Source organism: Malaclemys terrapin, chromosome 2 (assembly GCF_027887155.1).
Source record: "Malaclemys terrapin pileata isolate rMalTer1 chromosome 2, rMalTer1.hap1, whole genome shotgun sequence".
In the NCBI taxonomy this organism is placed as follows: domain Eukaryota; kingdom Metazoa; phylum Chordata; order Testudines; family Emydidae; genus Malaclemys; species Malaclemys terrapin.
In genome coordinates, this window is record NC_071506.1 from 196,863,937 (window position 1) to 196,883,675 (window position 19,739).

The 19,739-nt window shown below is 40.2% G+C and overlaps 1 protein-coding gene across 1 annotated transcript in view; it reads right to left on the reverse strand.

Moving 5' to 3' along the window:
- Positions 1 to 16,166: 16,166 nt before the first annotated feature.
- EPDR1 (ependymin related 1) overlaps positions 16,167 to 19,739 on the reverse strand; it is a 50,501-nt gene continuing 46,928 nt past the window's right edge. The window contains exon 3 of the mRNA XM_054019234.1: positions 16,167 to 18,673. Coding sequence (XP_053875209.1) covers positions 18,483 to 18,673 — 191 coding nt within the window. The 3' untranslated portion in view covers positions 16,167 to 18,482. The remainder of the gene's footprint in view (positions 18,674 to 19,739) is intronic.

Consider the following 19,739-nt stretch of genomic DNA (forward strand, 5'->3'; position numbering starts at 1 on the left):
TGTGGTTACTCAGCCTTCTAGAATGCTGTGACTGCACTGCAGAAATGTTGCTATTTGCTTGCATTTCACATTTCACTAGAGCTGTCACTTGAAAAAGTGACACCATTCATTGGTAAAAGTAAAATGTGTCACCATTAATTGGTACTGCCTGCAAGATTTATATAATACTGAATTCACGACAACCCCATGCTAAGAGTTAATTAATTACAAGAATAGAAGTGTTGCCTCTGTAGTATGCCAGTATGTTTGTCTCCAACTCTTCAGTGGCATATGTTTATACAGCCTTGGAGAATTCTGATACCTGCTGTGCCCTGCAAAGTGAAAAAGAAATGGCAGTCAATTCAAGAACACTCTCATCCATGAGTTATACTAAAATGTTCAGCTTCCATAACACCAGACAGGTGTTATTAGAAATTATGAGGTAATGTCACCTGTATCTTCCTCCGTAGAGTCTCTGGCACTTTGGGAGGCAGTTACACTGACAGAAGTAGTGAGACATATTAGACTGTGGTATTGTCTCAAAAGGGGAGTGACTGAGGCATCATTGTGTGGGTCAGTTAAAATTAGATGGCTGGAACACCTTAGCCTACACTATGGGAGGATCCTGGTTGGCCTACCAGTTCTTTCATATCTTTCGCTCCCATTAATGGTAGGCATGGATTTTACAAATGGCAAATTATAGATCAGGGATCAGATCCTCACCCTGTGTAAATCGGTGTCGTTCTGCTGGATTTAGTGGAGCTACACCAAGTCACACCATCTGGCCCAAGTTCTGTTAGGTTTCCTGATTGTTGTGATTCATTCAGACCCGTAGTGAAAAAATAAACCCATTCTTGGTTCCATTAAAAATTGAAATTAGCTGAACTAATTAGTGATTCATTTCCTATTAGCACCAAATGCAGCCAAGGCAGTTATTTATAACTTCAGAATGTTTCTGAAAGATTTATAAATATCACGAAAATCTTCCTTTCCAACTTCCCAAAGGTTTGAGCATGACACTTGCTTCTTAACATCAGTTCATCTTTAGATCCTATGGAAACAACACCAAACCCAAACACAGAATGGGAATGAGCTCACACCATCTGCAAAGACTTCTTGGGTCATGAAGTGTTTAACTAAGGAAGACCCCCATGTGAGCAGCAGCAGTTCAAATAAAAAGCCTCCTAAAACAAGTGCATTTTAAATGGTGTTTATGGCGATACAAAATGTTACACTAGCTGATATTCGTTCCAGGATTCATTACAGGGAAAGACTAAAATAGAAATTAGCTTCATGAGCAGATGTCAGACTTTTTAAAATGCTAGGTTAAAACAAAGCATCATATTGAAATGGAAACTACAGAATGAGGCTAGGAGAGGTTTATTATAGCCAGCAAAAGTGTAGTGGTTGAAACATTTCCAAATATGGCATTACGTTCATTATATATAACATGATCATGCTTTTTGATAACAGTCATACATATAGAAGCATAATAATTACAATGATAAGTACATTCATACTTAGCACTTATATGCATATTGAATCTTCAAAGCATTTAAATTACCTAAGCTAATGAGTCTTCACAATATGCTTGTGAAGTAAGATGTAAATCTTATTATCCCCATGCCTCCAATGGAAAAACAGAAGCAGTGAAACGGGTGACTTGCCCAAGGCACCAGAAAGAATCAATATCAGAACTGGGATTGAAAGCAGACATGCCAAACCTGCGGGGGAAAAAACACAGAAACTGGGCTTGTTTTGGGCTTAATTGGCTTGTGAGTTGCTTGTTGGCTAGTTTTGGCTTGTAGCTTGTTGCTTGTTTGGCTTGTAGCTTGTTGCTTCTTTTTTTTGATCGGCTCCCAGCAAGCAGGGGTAAGTGGGGGAAAGAGTCAGGGGTGCACAGTGGGCCCACCACAGTCCCAGACTGCACACTGGGGGATCTAGTCACAGAGTGTTGGGGTTCTTAGGGACTGGCTTGTTTTGGCCTTGTTTTGAAACGGAGTTAGCTTCATTTTTGGCTTATTGTGAAAGTCGGGGTGCTTATTTACCACGTGAAAGATGGCAACTGTGACTGGAAGTTGGAAGTAGGATGTATGCTGAATGAAGAACTTTGTACATGAGGATGATAAACTGATATGGTTGGCAGATGAACTGTGCTGGCACTGAGATACCTGGATTGTTTGAAAGCTAACAAATAGTCCACATTTTAAGAAAATGTGAAGCCAATGGGCCCCTGACCTTCTGAGAATTCCACAATGAAAACCTCTTCCAGTGGTCTTTGTTGTTGGAGTCTTCAAGCCCTCCAGAAATATTTGTTGAATTTTCAGGGAATCATCATAATCTGAACTGATCAGTGAGCCAGTATCAATATACCAGTTTCAGTGATTTCAGGTCTGGATGGAGAATCTATGCCTGCTCTTGCTGTAAGCTCCCATTGGCTGGGAATGGAGACCCGGGGCCACTGGGAGCTGCGAGCGGCCATACCTGTGGACACTCAGGTAAACAAAGCATCTCGCGGCCTGCCAGGGGCTTACCCTGGACAAGCCGTGAACCAAGTCTGGGAACCACTGATCTGGCAGAATTGAAAGTATTGCTGGAGGTTCCAGTGCTGAGGCAAGGACATCTGAGAATCAAAACTGAAGTGCCCAAAGTTGGAGCTATTTTATGTCACCTGAACTTTCTCCTGTTGGTCCTCATGGTGACCCTAAAAGAAGCGTGGTAGGGAGAGTAAAATTCTTGACTCTGGTTCAGAAGGAAGATATGCATTAGGGAGCCCAGATCTCTGCCATATCAGGAGCAGAACTGAAGGTACCTTATATTCTCTTTCATGGTCCTATTTCATGGCCTCTTTCACGCCCATATTTGGAGCACAAAGTCCTTGAAGGCCACTCATGCTGGGTATTATATTTCCAGCATGAATTGTCTGCCAGCATGTCATCCTTACTGGGAAAATGAAGGACCAGAGGAATGATTTGAAGCTGATTACATTATTCCTGGTACCTGACATCCTCCTACAGAGTGGTTGAGACTGACTTTCTCCTGTTGGTTAACATAATACAAAAGATTTCTCCATGGATTTGTCTGCAAAGTCCTCTCTTGTTATGAGGGAAGAGAGTGTTGAAAGTCAATGAAATTGTCCTCAGCCCCCCAGACATTTATGTGAAGCATTAGTTCTTTGGGTTTGTAGAGACCCTGGATCATACAATTGCTGAGGTGCACTCCCCAGAAAGCTATGTTGGAAGTATCTATTCCTATCACAGCTGATGGTGAAGAAGAGATAAATGGTACTCCCTTGCAGGCATTCTTGAGCTTTATGCACACAACTAAGGTCCTGAATCTTCTGAGGCACGATCACAGAGACTCCATGCAGTCATGCTGAGGACTGTACACGATCCTTAATCAAGCTTGAAATGATTTACTTTGATGTCTGGCAAACATTGTCATGTAGGTACAGGAAGCCATGACTTCCATACCCCTAAAGAAGAACCTTATCCTCTTTTGATATTGAGATTGCACAGAGAATCCTGATCTATGAATCTCTTAAATTTTGTCATTTGACAGGTAAGTAACTGCAGAGTTGGTATCCAAAACAGCTCTTATGAAACCCAGCTGTGCCCTACAGTTATAGGCAGTTTAGCCTGTAAGGATTTATCCAGCCACAGGAGATATATCTTGGTGGGTGGTCTTCACCCAAACACTGCAGAAACTGAGCCTGCCAATCTGTAAACAGTATCTTTCCAACATATAATGTACTTTATTTCAACTACAGTTCCTTACTGCAGTCTGCCATATGTAACAGCCTAGACAATAGGACGAGCTGGAGCCAAAAGAATGGCTGCTAGCTGAACTCAGCTTTCTTTGAACCAGATAGGGGAACCAGTTCAACCCACAGACTAGTGATACCAATACATAACCAATATTAAGACAACAAATCCTAACAACCACTAAAATAGGAACAAACTAGCTAACAGCTGACCAATGCATAAAAGAAGGTTCTTCCTTGAGCTAGTCAAAAGTTTCACAGATTTGTTGTTTATTTTCCTAAAAAAAGTTTTCACTCAAGTTTAAAAAAAAATATTTCCAAGATTTTTTCCTGTCCACTATTTTAACCAGCTCTAGCTCTTTGCTGACAAGAAGGCATTGAGAGTTCGCTGAGTATTAACACTGCATTCTTGAATTCCGACTTGAAACCAATGGTGTACGCTTGTCACAAGAGGGGGGATCGATATGGACAATACTCAGAAGAAAACCTGGAGATGGAATGTGCTGTGTTATATTTTCAAAGCTATTATATGTAAACATGACAATAATACTTTGCTGTTTGAAAAAGTGTAAAATCACAGCTCATCCAACTGCTAGCTTTGTAGAAGATCAGAACCTTACATATGTTTGTGTTATGGTATATGGAAAAACTGCATTTTACTATGCTAAAATAGTGCAACAGGCGTCATGTAATTTCTATGTTTATTTGTTCACACAGACTCCTCCCCTCAGCCCTAGGGGGATTTTCACTCAGACAAACCCTGAAGAGGGGGAGCTGTGCCAGAATCCTTGCACCCCACTACCTCAAGCCTAGGAGATTAGCTCAAAGACTCAGAGACTTTAAGGCCAGAACGGCCCATCATGACCATCTAATCTGATCTCCTGTACATCTCCAGCCACAGAACTTCGCCCAACCACTCCAGTAATGGACCCCTAACCTCTGGCTGAGTTACTGAAGTCCCCAAATCATGATTTAAAGATTTCAGGTTACAGCAAATCCACCATTTAATTTAAACCTGCAAGTGCCCCATCCTGCAGAGGAAGGCGAAAAACCCCCATGGTCTCTGCCAATCTGGCTTGGGAGAAAATTCCTTCCCAACCCCAAATGTGGCGATCAGTTAGACCCTGAGCATGTGGGCAAGACCCGCCAGGCAGATATTTGGGAAAAAATTATCTGTAGTAACTCAGAGCCCTCCCCAGCTAGTGTCCTGTCTCCAGCAGTTGGGGATTTTTGTCCCCAAATCATTGGGGAAAATAGCTTCCCGACCCCAAAAATACAGTTGGACCTTGAGCACATCAGCATGACCCACCAGCCAGACACCTGGGAAAGACTTCTCTGTAATAGCTCAGAGCCCTCCCCATCTAGGTCCCATCACTGGCCATTGACGATATTTGCTACTAGCAGTTGCAGATTGGCTACATGCCATTGTGGGCGGTCTTGTCTTATCATCCCCTCCATAAACTTATCAAGCTCAGTCTTGAATCCAGTTAGGTTTTTTTGCTCCCACCGCTCCCCTTGGAAGGCTGTTCTAGAACTTCACTCCAATGGTTAGAAAGCGTCATCTAATTTCAAGTGAAAACTTCTTAATGGCCGGTTTATATCCTCTATCTTCATCTTCCTCCCTCTCTCAGGTCAGGCTGTGAGATGGAGGGTTCTGCCTACTACGTTTGAAGTTTTATGCAGAGAGGGAGCTGTCATGCTGATCTGGGCTTCCTTGGCACCTCTTTGGTCTGAGACTGCAGCAGAGACCTCAGATCAGTGTTCTTGCTCTGCAGATACACAGGCTCTGTTGAGCAGTACTTGCTGAGGACAGCACTGGGCCACCAGGCAAGACTGTGTGGCCACACAGGCAAACACCTTCGGTAGAGCCCAGATCATGGGGGTAGAGTCAGCAAGGTCAGCAATACATGGCTCACTGAAGCCATTCAAAGACAAATGTGTATGGCTCAATACAGTGGGGTGATGTATTCACCAGAGGACATTAGTATATTTGAGCAGGAATGACCCACAGGTGGCACCTTTTTGACCTGATATAGGAAGATATATTCAAATGCAGTTAATATAAGTTAATCATTAACATGCTTGCTGTACTTTGCTCGTTCAGGTTGGGATGGCCAGTGCTAGCAGACTATGTGAAATCAATGTCAGGTTTTTTTTAAAATGTGAATGGAACTGAGAGCCCTGTGGCTGAGACTTTGGCAATTTTGAAACCTTGAACAATTGAATTAATGCTATGAGTGTGGTGAGGTAAATTACAACTGTTCCAAACTGTAAAAATAGACCATTTCTTCTATAGGTGTTACATCACCTTTTCCAACTGCACAAATCCTTTATTAAACAGGCCTGATGCGTGTTTGTATGAGATACAAAACGTATCCCTGACCATGTGTAACTTTCATAGCTCATTTGTGACTTTCCCCTTGGAGAGTTATTTCTCCACCTCACTTTGTGGGAAGAAGTTCAGAGCCTATATAAACCTACAAAACATCTTTCATTTCTGAATGATTTAGAACTTATAGCTGCAAATAACCTAAATAGGCAACTGGAAGTGGTAGGTGAGGTACCCGTCTTGTCTCATCATTCTTGTTTGCCAAAATTCATATTAATTTCATATTGAATTGTAAATAAATATGTTTATAAAGTGTGTGTGTGTGTATATATGGATAGATGGATGGAGATTATTTTATGCTGTGGCTGTGTGGGAGTCAAGGAAGAGGTTTCTTTTTTCTCTACCACAGTTTCCACAAAAATTCAGCGAGTAGATCAGCTCCAGATTGCACATAGTCTGATTAATCCAGATTGCCTTTGCTCAGCAAGTATTGTGAGGCTCTTCTACTGTGCAGAAATGTTGTGTTATTTTGTGGATAACATTGATTGGATGAGGGGCAAACTATCTGCTTCCATGTAGAAGGAGTAAGGTTATGGGATGTAGGTGAAAACTTTGTTAGCGAAGGGCTGGCCCTAGGCATTTTGTCACCCAAGGTGGAAAATGTTTTCAGCTGAGCAAAAAACCAAACCAAAACAGTTGAGTGAGGTGATGTTCTCCCAGAGGCTGATTTGGCACTCCCAGAAGTTGACATCCAGGGCAACTGCCATGATTGCCCAGCCCTGCAGCCAGCCCTGTGTTAGAGCTTCAGTTGGTATCACTCACTGAGATGCTGGAGGTGTTGAGAGAACTTCGGGCTACAACGTGTGACTTGTCCCATGTTCTTCCTGGTTGGTGAAGCCCAGGAAGTCCATTGCTGGTGCACACCATGAACATCTCTCTTAGAGAGGGCGGACAGCCCCTTCCTTAACTTGTGATCATATCTAAAAATGACAATTCACTGTAGTCTGGGTTAAAAAAAAAGAGAGATCAAAAATGCCATTCATAAACTTGAGCTGTATGTTATGCTAGATGTGATCCTATGATTTACATATGAAGACTGGAACACTAGTGATTGGTAATGAGATATGGAGGCTTTCACCCATATATTATATTGATGGCTGTGTGATAGGCTATGTAAAATGAGTTAGTGTTGTCAGTCTAGCTACTTAAAGACATATGTTCACATCACAGAAAAATATAATCACAGCTGGTGGTAACTGGTCCTCCATTTCGGCACTTGAGTTAAAGGGTCAAAGGACTAAATGGGCATGGATAATGAAGTAGTTGCCAGGGTTGAGACACATTGGTGGGGTAGCGTGGAGGAGTTTGCGCTAATGCTGCCTGTGCTGTACTATCCTGTGAATAAGTAATAATAGTACTAGTTAGCTCTTCTTCAGTGCTTTTCATCAGTAAATTGTGAAGCACTTTACAGAGGATGTCAGTAGAGGATTTCAGTATCCAGGGCTGTGAACATATAGTACTTTTCATAAACACTTCAGTTGTTTAATGAAGAGAAGGTGGTTGATGATGATGATAATAACAATAAAAATACATTATCTAGCACCTTTCATCCAGATGATTGATCAGTCTGTCTGTCCCCGCTGTGAAAAGCAAACAATATTAAAGAATACATAGCAATGCTAAATAATAGTCTGGTTCAAGAATTGCCACATAAATCATAATTACCCCTGTTCTTTCTTTGTCCAATTGAAAGTGCAGGGGGAATTTAGGTAGGTATAATGTAATTACCTGTGCTGGAATTTGGCCAGAATATGTGGATCAAGTGTCCTGATACCGTGACTCTTAATTTATTTCAGTTAATAAATTTGCTAATAAAAACAATCTCTTAGTGGATGCCTAATAATTAAAACAATAGTTAAACAGTGATTTGGAAAATTGGTGCAGTGCAAGCAGAAGACCACCAAACTCTGTCCACATAAATAAAAGAAATGCAACACCTCTTATATCCCATCAGTTAAAAAGCCTGTGTAAACATAGGCCAAGCAATGTGCCATGAAGTCAACAAATCTGGCTCTGATACATCAGCTGGGGGAGTAAAGCTAGAGTCAAATGCCCTCGCTAAAAATGTCCTGCCACCAAGTTGCTGTTAGTTCAAGTACTTAAGCTAATTACAACTGTGGTGATATCACCAAGGAACAACACAATCTTTTAGGTAGTGAGGACCTAAGCTATACAGTTTTATAGGCCAAAACCTACATTTTGAGTTATACTGGTAGCCATTGCAGATCATAGAAACCAAGTACAATTTACTCTTAGTGAAGAGCTCCACAAAGCAAATGGGCTGATGAACTAGCCCATTCTCAACTAGGTACAATTTCTAAATTGTCTTCAGTTATAGACTGTACTGTCTGTAGTGTACATCAGAGTAAACTAGTGACAAAGTGCTACATAACTACAATGAAGTCCACATCCAAATGGAAAGGTCTTATCTAATAGCCAATGTGGATGGAAAACTTTTGGGGGACCAGGTGCTACTCAATTTTCTTCTAAATAAAAATGTCAAAAGTTGGCCAGGTCTTGGGTTTACAACCTGTCCCCATAATTTTTGTGGGAACTAATATTAGTCAATGGAACATTTTAGTGTGACATTTTTCAGTATAAAATAAGTGCTGTTTACCACTGAGCACAGTACTTCTACAAACATATTGTGAAACAGGTGAACCTAAGTTCTTTACACCGTTTGAAACACCTGACCAAACACTTGGTACCTATTATATGCATCTCAAAGCCCATTAAGAGCCAATGCCTCCAGCAGCTGCCATGTAAATAAAGAAGAATCTTTGCAGGAAGCTTTACAAAATGTATTGTCTTTGGCCAACCTTCTCTGGTGTTTTTGGCTGGCTGAGATGCAACTTGCTGTTAGGATATTATCCAACATTTACTACTGCTCTTAAAGAGAACCTCCAGAGACGGTAATTTCATTTGTGAGCAACACTTTCGATGTCACGCAAGTACTCTATAATATATACAATATTACCAGCAATCTCTGAAGTATCATAGTTCTTTGCTTTCTGTGGATTCATTTTCTCATTTGCCTGTTTTGCAATTCCAGCTCAAGTGTCTCATGTGGTGGGAAAGCAGCAGGTGCATGGGAACAGATCACCATGCCTTGTTTCTTTTTAGACTCCTCCCTTTGATTATTTCTCAGAACATTTCCCACCAGGCCAATTTGTCTTTTTCATTCACATCTGTAAGAGTAAAATCACTGGGAAAAAAAATAATCCTAAGGGCAATATAGTTTTGGCAGTGTGCTAGAAAACAAATAGCACAAGATGGAAATTACATGGAAAGGAGTAAGGAGCATTTAATTTCCAACTTCAGCAGCTCAGTTAAGAAAGCTTTTCTTGGAAAGAAAAAGAAAGGGTCATACATGATGACTTTTAATTTCCACTGGATAGGATTTTGCTTTCAGTAATATCTACCTACCTACTTACTACTTACCTATTTAATTGGGAGTTGCAAGTAGTTGGCATGTCTCAGAATCAAGCCCTAAAGGTCAAATTCACCCTATAGCAGAGTCCACACAAGCCCCATGCACCACTTGAACCATACTAAAGCCCTGGGTTAAAGGTTTAACACCAATCTCCACAGGCCAGGGGTCTGTCAGGATGTGTCTACACTGCAATTAAAAACCTGTGGCTGACTCAGACTAAAGGGCTCGGACTAAGGGGCTGTTTAACTGGAGTGTAGACATCTGAGCTTGAACTGCAGCCCCAGCTTTAGGATCCTGGGTCCCAGAGCCTGGGTTGCAACCCAAGCCCAAACATCTACACTGCAATTAAACAGCCCCTTAGCAGTGTTGACATCTCCTTAGTGAGAGGCAGTAAGTGTACTGTATGGAGAGATGAGCAAGCCTTGTGGTGTTTGATATTTTGTGAATCTGCAATATACTTCGGGGGTTTGTGGTCTTCTCAAAAACATCTTACTTTAAATCCAGATGTGTACTTTTTCAAGAAAGATTAAATATTTTTTTTAAAGTTAAAGGTCAGCCGATGGTCTGTTTAGTATGCTCTGGACTAGATCTTCATCTGCACCAGAGCTCCACTTGCCACAGTTGAGGAGAGCAGGGCAACGTTGGCTTTAAGCACCTTTGGCATCCACCAATCACCACAGGTTTCGGGGGCCAATTTGGCCCTGTGTCCCTTAGATCAATCCCAGAAACCCCCACTCCCTACAAAGCAACCAAAGAAGGGGCCAAGGAGCCAATCCTCTCTGGTGTATTAGATATCTCTTCCTTCATTAGAATTTTCTCTCTCATATTGCTCCTTTTTTCAGTCTCCTTACAGTGCACTCTCATTCTGCCCACTCTCTGCTCCGCTTTTCACCCTATTTTCTTGGTGTTTTGTTTCCTCTCTCTGCTCCTTTCACAGGTCCTCTCCTAAGCAGAGCACGAGCCATTTAATGTCCAAGTCTGAGATGAAAATTACAACTCAGAATGTTTGAGTAGGTTGGAAATTAGGCAAAATGAGTTTGCTCATCCCTAATTGTGAGTGTCTCTGACGTGAGTAGGGGATGTTACTTTATTACACATACTCTTTAAATACAAAATTGACAAAACTTCTGGGAAATGTTTCATTAGAAAACCAAAACCCCCCAAACTGAATTTTTTTTTGTCCGAAAGCAAAATCTTTTTTAGGTTTTTGGGAGGTTTTGGCTAATTTAATTTAATTTATTTATTTATTCTTTGGGTGCAGATTTTGTTTTTGGTTTGTTTGGTTTTTTAATTGAAAAATCAAAATTTTCTGCTATTACAGTGAAAACCAAAAATATTTTCATTCACATTTTCTAGGGGGAAACCCCCATTTTTCCAGCCAGCTGTACTTGCGGGGTCACAGACTGAGATGTATGGCTGCAATGGTATTAACAGGCTTCTATACTGATAACATTAGCTAGTATTTTACTAGAGCACAGATGATATACATCAGAGCCTTGCTTATATCTATTTCCACATGGTATTAGAAGAGTCCTTTTGGTTTTTGGTCACTACTCTCATATTTATGGGTAGAAACCCCAAGACATGGCTGTTCATAAGATGACTGTATAGTTTTAAAAGAAAAAAACGTTAAAAAATGTTTGTCGGCATAAGTTTTTTGTGAGCATATAGTTTCTACCAGTTGGGAGTGCATTGTCCCTTGGTTGTGTCAGCATAAATCCAATTAGCTTTAATGGGAACAGAATGTTTTATTCATCTGCCCATGGCCAATGCATAACTCCTATTCAACCCTTCATAGCTGTTTTTCTGGTCCAGCTTCTGAGCTGCCTCTACTTCTGTTCTCATTCTGACATTCCACAGGAATCACAATGGAACTTCATGACGTACCTGGAACAATGACGGTGTGTTTTGCCTGACAGCAGCAAAATGGGATATATATATATATACATGCATATGGACAGAGAGCAGACGACACTGAGAGACAATTCCCTCCTGTTGAGAGAAACATCTCTATGTGCTAAGGAACACGTGTGAAACATAAATAATCCTTTGTGAAAAGGTTTGATTTAGTTTTAAGACATGTATGTCCTTTTGTAAAACTGTAATTTTTCCCTTTAAAGTAACCTCCAGTACCTTTGTATTTATGCCATACTTGTCATCACTAATATCTGAGTACCCAGAGCCACAGTTAAATGTACTTAGTTAATTGAATGCATGTAGAAGGTGCCTACTGTGTGAATATGCACAAAGTGACAGTACAGTAAATTAACACTATTACAATAATAAATAAATAAGAACCACATGGAAAGACCACCAGCCAGCCGAAAAGGAAATGGCAAAAGAGCAAGCCCCGTATCATTAAGGCAAACCACTCACCAAACAAAAGAGAGCAACTCTCTATTAAAACAAAAACCAGGAAAGACAAGGAGTTAAGATACCAAAAAGGAAATCAAAACAAAGGAGAGGGTCCAAAAAGAGTCGGGGTAACCCTGATTCAATAACCAGGCCCTAGAAGCAACCCATGAAGTATCACATGTGGGAGAGAGTTCTCCAACACAGGTCCCTGGCCCAAGAAAGACAACGGAGAGCTGACTCATGCTTGCTGGCCATAAATATACCCCAGGCCATGCAATGATTATTCAGGCATCTAGGGCTTAGATTATTTATGTATTACACTATCTCTTACCGCTTGACATCTGCTTTCAATTTCTATTTCGATTTATGACTAGACGAGGGCTCCCTGGAATGCAGCTGTGCAGTGGCGGGGAGGGAGTCAAGAGTCTTTCCATCCTTGCGTAACCCACATAAAGGTCGCCCAGAATTGGTGTCCCTGTGCTTGAAGGAGTGCAAAGGCTGCTACTCAGTTGCTCACCCGAGCAGCAAGTCACTGGAAAGGAAGAGGGGACTAGCTGTAGCAAGTTGGTTGGAGAGTGAGCTGGGGGGGGGGGGGGGGGAATTGTTCTGTACCCTAAAGGGGTATCACAGATTGCCTCCCAGCAGTCCCTGGTTGCACAGAGGGTAGCACAATCTGCCTCTAGCTACATGCCCAAATCCAGTCCAATACAAGAACAGAAACCAGCACTGAAATGAACTTGTTTGCCTACTGAGAGAACACTTCTTTCACTGAAAATGATACTGAGTTTGTAACTCTGAGTGAAGGATAATTTTATTGTCGAGGACAAAACTCAAACCTCTCTTAGTGACGTAGATTGCAACAGAAAAATGACAACTGACCTGGTGCCGTTTCAAGGACATCAGAACTGTTTGTTTGTTAGAGCTGTCAAGCTTGCAAAAAACCTATGGCATGTGAGTCCAGTAAGCTTTTCTTTTCTTTTTCCAGCTTAGCCACGTTTGACTCGAGCCTGAGGTGAGCTCAGTTAGCACTAACTGGCTTTTGGAGAGGGCACGATTCACAATCAGTGTACTCAGCTAGCACATATGGGTGCAGTCAAAGGGCGTCTGTAGAAATACATGTATAAAGCACAGATTTTTTGTCTGCGCGCATCAGGAGGAAGATCCTGACAGTCCCTGCTCCCGAGAGTTTATAATCTACATAGATAAGACAGACAAAAAAGTGGGGTAAAAAGAAATGCTATTATCCCCATGTTACACGATGGGGTAGCAAGGCACAGAGAGACTAAGGGTATGTCTACACTGCAAAAAAAAAAAAAAGGCCCACCGCAGCAAATCTCAGAGTCTGGGTAAACCAACATGGGCTTGTAGGGGCAAAAATTGCAGTGGACATTCAGGCACAGGCTGGAACCCAGGCTCTGAGACCAGCCTGAGTCAGTGTAATTGTAAGCTCAAAAGCTTGTCTCTCTCACCAACAGAAGCTGGACCAATAAAATGTATTACCTCATGCACTTTGTCTCTCTAATAGCCTGGGACTGACACGGCTACAACAGTACTCCTACTTGTCTTTCATAGTAGAGAGTTTTGTGTTAAGTAATCTGGTACCTTGTTTTGTTTAATAAGTATTTTGGGCCTTCATTTTGATCTGCTTCCAGAAATGGCTGTATCAATCCATATGAATCTTTATACTAAAGCCTTTTAAAATTATATATATTAAGGAAAAAAGCAATGTTGTACTGTAGAAAAGCTACAGGGGTGACACTACCTCTATGATAACCACATTCAGTATAATTCCATGTGTCTGAATTCCTTTTATCTGAAAATCCTAGTTATTTGAATCCACAGTGTCCCCTCCATATACCCCTATGTTAGTAATCACCCGTTAGTAACTTCTCAGCTAACTTCTCAGTGACTGATGCAGAAAGCTTACAGATTCTACTGTTGCATACCTACATTAGAAGGCTGAACAAAAAAGAAATGTTCACAAAATACAGACTGTGATTAGTCAGTATTTTTTAAAAAAGCTAAATAATTCAGAATCAAATTATGTCTAGAATGGTTTGATATCATTTTGGTGTTTTAATAAAGTCAATAAAGTTGGATTTTTACTCATTACTAAAGAACCAACTATTAGGCAAACATCAGCATTACTCCTTTTGTTCCCTGTATTTCTATATCAGCAAAACTGCAGCTCAAAATAGCACTTCTGTTTTGCCGAACATCCGGTTATCTGAAAGTTTCAGATGTTTCCAGGCCATTCAGATAAAGAGAAGTATATTGTATATCTTACCTATGTGTTAATCTTGTCACCAGAATGATGTTGTGACAGTCTGTACCCCATGTTCACCGTTTGTACAAAGCATGCCTTGTGAAGTATCATTTGAAAACTCATAATCTGCTGAACATTATTGTCCTGGCAAAATATGTGCATCAACATTGTATGTAAAGTTATAAATTTCTACTGTATAACATTGCTATCACATGTTCCAGAGTTAGAAAGGCAGGCCTAAGCCAATTCTTCGGAGACAAAGAACACTGGCACCTCAAGATAGGTATCACCAAAGTCAAGTGGGCTATCACTTAGTTAAGAAGCCATTTTCTGGCAGGGGGAAGGCATGAACAAGAAATTTACATTTCATCACAAGGACAGTTGAAACCTCATGTCCACAAGAGACTGTTTGGTTACCATTACTCAGCAAAGATATTTCTAGCTCAAGAAATTGAATTAGAAAGAGGGGAGAAAAATGCTTGACCTCACTCCTCTCCTTCTTCATCTCTGCTCATGACATCAATGATGCATAAAGAACTGAATGGGGGGGGACTTTTCAGCCAGTACAGACTGCTGTAAGTTTATGGTGAGAAAACCCTTTTGCTTTTAAGTTCACTTAGCTTGTTAAGTTAGGCAATTAGTGTGTGTTTTATCTTATTTCTTTTGTAACCAATCCTAACTTTTATGCCTCATTACCTGTAGCCACTTAAAAACTTTCTTTTCTTTCTGTAGTTAATAAACCTATCTTATTGTTTTATCTTAACCAGTGTGGATTAAAGTGTATGGGAAACTCCATTTGGGATAACAAGGCTGGAGCATATCATTTTCCATTGATGAAATGACAGACTTTATATGAGCTTGCATTGTTCAGCAGTGTGTTGGACAGCACAATATTCACATTTTGGTGGGAAAATCTTGGCACTAGAGAGCTTGCTGGTATTGCTCTGCAGTTTAATTCATGAGTGGCTAAATAGTCCCATTTACAATGGAGTTCCAATGGGATCAGTCCTGGAGGAGGATCACAACCCAATGTCAAGGTTAATTTTAGTGAAACAATCTCTTTGTAGTACTGCATTCCAGTCCACTAGTACAAATTGTCGTTTCCCCCTTTAAAGTTCAACGCATTCTGATGGTTTTTTCTACACAAAACAAGGGTACAAATATTTTCCCACCAAGTGGAGAACCAAAAATGCCGCACATTGAACACAAGTTAATCACCGAGTGCTAGAATTTAGCTGCCAGTTTTAGATCAATCTCAAGTTCGGTAGCAGTGCCAGTTTCCATCTAAACCTTCCAAGAGAAACTACAATTTCATATAAGCAACAATGGTGTAAGCATTACGTCAAATGGAATTGGGGATGTTCAGCACCTCTGCAAATGAGAATTGGTGCCTAAATTTAGGCATCTGAGGTAAAATTTTAAAAAACACCTAAATGACTTACGAGTCTAAGTCCCACTGACAATTAGTTTGCTGCTACTTAATTTCAGTGGGTAAAATTTTCAAAAGTGCCTAACTGAATGTCAATGGGACTTAGGCTTTTTAGCCACTGAGGCTCTTAATTCACTTAGACTTTTCTGCAAATTTTACCCTCACATCTATATTGAGGCACCTAAATAAATGGCCTGATTTTCACAAGTGCTCCCTAACCTGAAGCCCTCACTGATTTTAATGGGAAAAGAAAATGTTTGATTATTGTATTACACCCAGGATAGTTGTTGTGAAGAAATTACTGTCCCAGAGTCTCATTTACATGAAAGCCCCTTTACATCACTCGGGCAGTGGAAATGGACCTTAAAGTGGGCATAAATGTAATTTACTTCCACTATAAAGCACTTAACACTGCCAGAGTAGTGTAAAAGGGCCAATAAGCAATATTAAGGGCCTTATGTGCCTCTGTTGAAGACAATGATCACAAACTAAGCAAACTTTTTGTTTAATGACACACTCATTAAAAACAATGAGAAAACAAACCCAAGGCTCTTTATTCTTTCTTTGACAAGTCCCTTTATTGAATATATAGAGCAGAACTAAAAAATTCAAAACCAGCATTGTTTTAAACCGTATATATTTTGCCATAGAAAATTAACTTGGATGTCACTGTGACATTTTAAAAAGCACTTTGTGTTACAGACTTCTGCAAATGAATATTAAAAGCCCATCTAATATTATTGTTAGAACCAATATAATTATAGACATGGCATTACACCCGCACACAGAGAGAATACATAGTTATCTGTTAAACCACAAGAAAGTCTTTCCTAATGATGTGGAGTCACAGTTCCATGTTTGCTAGCCAAGTTTATTATATTTTCCAGCTTTAAACAAGAAGCCCTAATGAAAACAATATGCAATTAGTATTTAAGTTGTCACAAAAATATAGAGGAATCACAGACTAAATGCATACTAAATTGATAGGAAATCCAAGTTTCCATTAGCACATCTCAATCAACTTTTAATGTTTGGGAAAATATCATTAATTAATTATATTTCAGCTACTTCACATGTGTACTTGCAGGAAGGGCTCCACTGAAGAAAATTCCTTCATGACTCCAGCTCTGAAAGGAAAATACACTCTATAGCACAGTGTCTAAGTGATAAAAGCTAGTAAGGTGTAAAGAAACTAATAATGTACCTAGGTCCATTCTCTTCCAAAGGTGGTTCTGGCCTTTGGTTTTTGTTAACTAAGGTACTATTGGTGAGTAAATTATACACTGTATATAATCCTCCACCATTGCTGTCACCCTACATCATTTTGTCTTTATGAAGACTGTCCTAGAAGAGGAAGTCTTGTGGGATATTTTCAAACAACTATCTTTAAGGACCAGAATGTGATCCCCTTACTGATGCTGAATAGCACCTTCCTCTACAAGTTGTCCCGTTGACTTCAGCAGGATTACTCATAAAGTAAAGTACTACCCAACATAAATCAGGGGATCAGAATCTGGGCCTACATAGATTATCAAGTAACAATTGAAATAAAATCCTAGACTTATGGAAGATGAAAGCATTTACTATCATTTCAGAAACACTAAGATGGGACAGTTATATAGTCCATATCACTTGAATGTCCTGTACTGCTTATACTGCTAAAAATGTACATTACCTGGGGCTTTGGGGGTTTTGTTTATTTATTTATAACTAAGCTCTTATTCCTTCCACCAGCAAATAGTTGTATGTGAATGATAATGTTTTGGAATGCTGATTTAACAATGAACATGTTCAGTGATCAAAGGAATGGGTGCAAACAAAAGCAGGATTGTCATTCGTGTTTGGATCATAGTGCATTGTAATCATACCATGCAAAAGGCCATTTTCCCTTTTGTCACACATTTAGGTCTTTCATTTGAATTGCAATGTGAGGAGCCGTATGTGCATTAATCTATTTTTGACTAGTTAGATGACAGGAGCAGGTGCTTTTTACTTCTACCTGAAATTGTAAAGGCCTTTCATACTCTCTGAAAAAAGAAAGACTTCTGAAAATAAGACAATTATAGCAATTCAGCATGCAGTATCTATTAATTTCCTTGCATAGATTAAAAGCAAAAATGCCTTGACAAAGCATGAATTAGAAATGAATAAAACAGAAATATGTCTAATCAGACTCTGTAGAAAGGCTTCAGGGAAGGATTAGCAAATGCAAGAAAACTTTGGCTTAATTTTTTATTCCTCCCCCCCCCATTAAAGTATTACATAAGTCACGTAGTATTATATGAACAGTTACTCTGGTTTCTTTGCAAAAAACCCAACAACCTCAAACCCCCATACACTTGACTGAAAGCTTTTTGAGGAGCAAGGATAAAAAAACCCAAGAGAATGCATTTAATCACTCTGGTGTAGTCTGCTTAAGCTATGCCATTTTATGGTTACAGTTGAGCTCTTACACAGAATATATTTTATCAATCCCATAAATCCCTCCAGAAGTAATAAACGATATCCCACTTTTCTTTTATGTTAATAGGAACACAATATACATTCGTGTTGACATTTTGAAATATTAAATAATGAAACTTTCAAAAAATATTCACAGCGAAAATAGTGCTTATAATCAGTAACAAACACACCAAGTGCATGGTTGAACAGAGTTTAATTTAGTTAAACACTGAAATAAAGATATCCTTTTTGTTACACATCTTACCTTCCTGTTCAATTAAATATTGTGTTCCCTTTCAAATGAAAAGTCACAATTCCAAAAAGATAAAACTCAGATTGAAAACCAGGTTATACGTCAGTTGCTGATTATTAATAATTATCCTCCATGTCATTATTTATTTGCACGTGGCAATCCATTGTCCACAATCAGCATTCATCTTTCATCTTTATTGGCTGGGCTTCCTGACAGGTGCTGGGTGGGGTAAACACAGAGGGGTCAGTGATACCCAGCTGTAGATCAAAAAAGCGGGTGGAGGTTGTCACGCTGTAGTTCTTGGTGTAGGTTTCCTGCACTGGGTAACAATCCTTGACTGTGTAAACGCCAACCCAGGACTCAACTATAATGAAGCACAAAGTGTGACTAATTTATGGGACAAGCATGAACTGTTTTAAAATTGTTATTAAAGAGACAAGAGAACATTTGTATATTTTCCTGACTTCAGTGACAATTTTCAAAAGAGCCCCAGGAGATTTTGGGCACCTAGAACTTTGAAAATCCCAGCCTTAATGGAGAAATTAAAAGAAAAATGTTTGTCATGCTGTTTCCAGATAAAATGTTTAGTCATGAGATGAATATTAATTTCTGGAGCAGTTTTTGAAAACTCTGTGTACTGTACACATATCTTAAGCAAGTCATGAGCTGGGTTGATAATCTGCTAGTCTAATGGAGAGCAGCAATCAATTTAGGATTGGGTTAATCCAATAGGGGTTAATCCCTAATTACAAGGAAATTGTTCTGATTAGAGAATCATGTTTGCAGACTTCCCTCGCTCAATCTAATATTGCCCTAATTTGTGGCAATACTCCCTCCCTAACTCCCCCCTGTTACTCTCTTCCATTACTTTCCCTTCCTCAACTCTCTCTCTCTCTCTTCTCTCTTTGGACCCTTCTGACATCATGCTTCCTTTGCCTTTATATTCACCTAAAACAAGTGATGACCTATAAGTAGGGCTGTAAATTTGTCAGGGTGGTAAAAATGTCATGGATGCTCTGACTTTTCTGTTTGTCTGAGACCTTTCTTTGTGCCCATCATTTTAATAAAGCAGTTATATTCCAAACCCTGGGTTATGACACATCAGTGGGTCGTGAGAAGCATCTACGTGGGTCGCCAACCTGGTGGAGAGGCGAGGCCCCAGTGGGAGGAGCTGGAGAACAAGCCCACCCCATACTCATCCCATGGTGGCAGCTTCTGTCCTGCAAGACTGGGCCTGGCTCCCTCACATCATGATGGATTGGCGACAAGGCCAAATTTGAGTGAGTTGCACTGTGACCCACATGCCAGGTGGCAATGCCCAGTGCAGGAGCCGGGCCCAGTCCCGTGGGACAGGAGCTGCTGCTGTGAAGTGAGTGCGGGATAGGCTTGCTCTCCAGCCCTTCACCCCATGGCCTTCCCTCTACACTGAG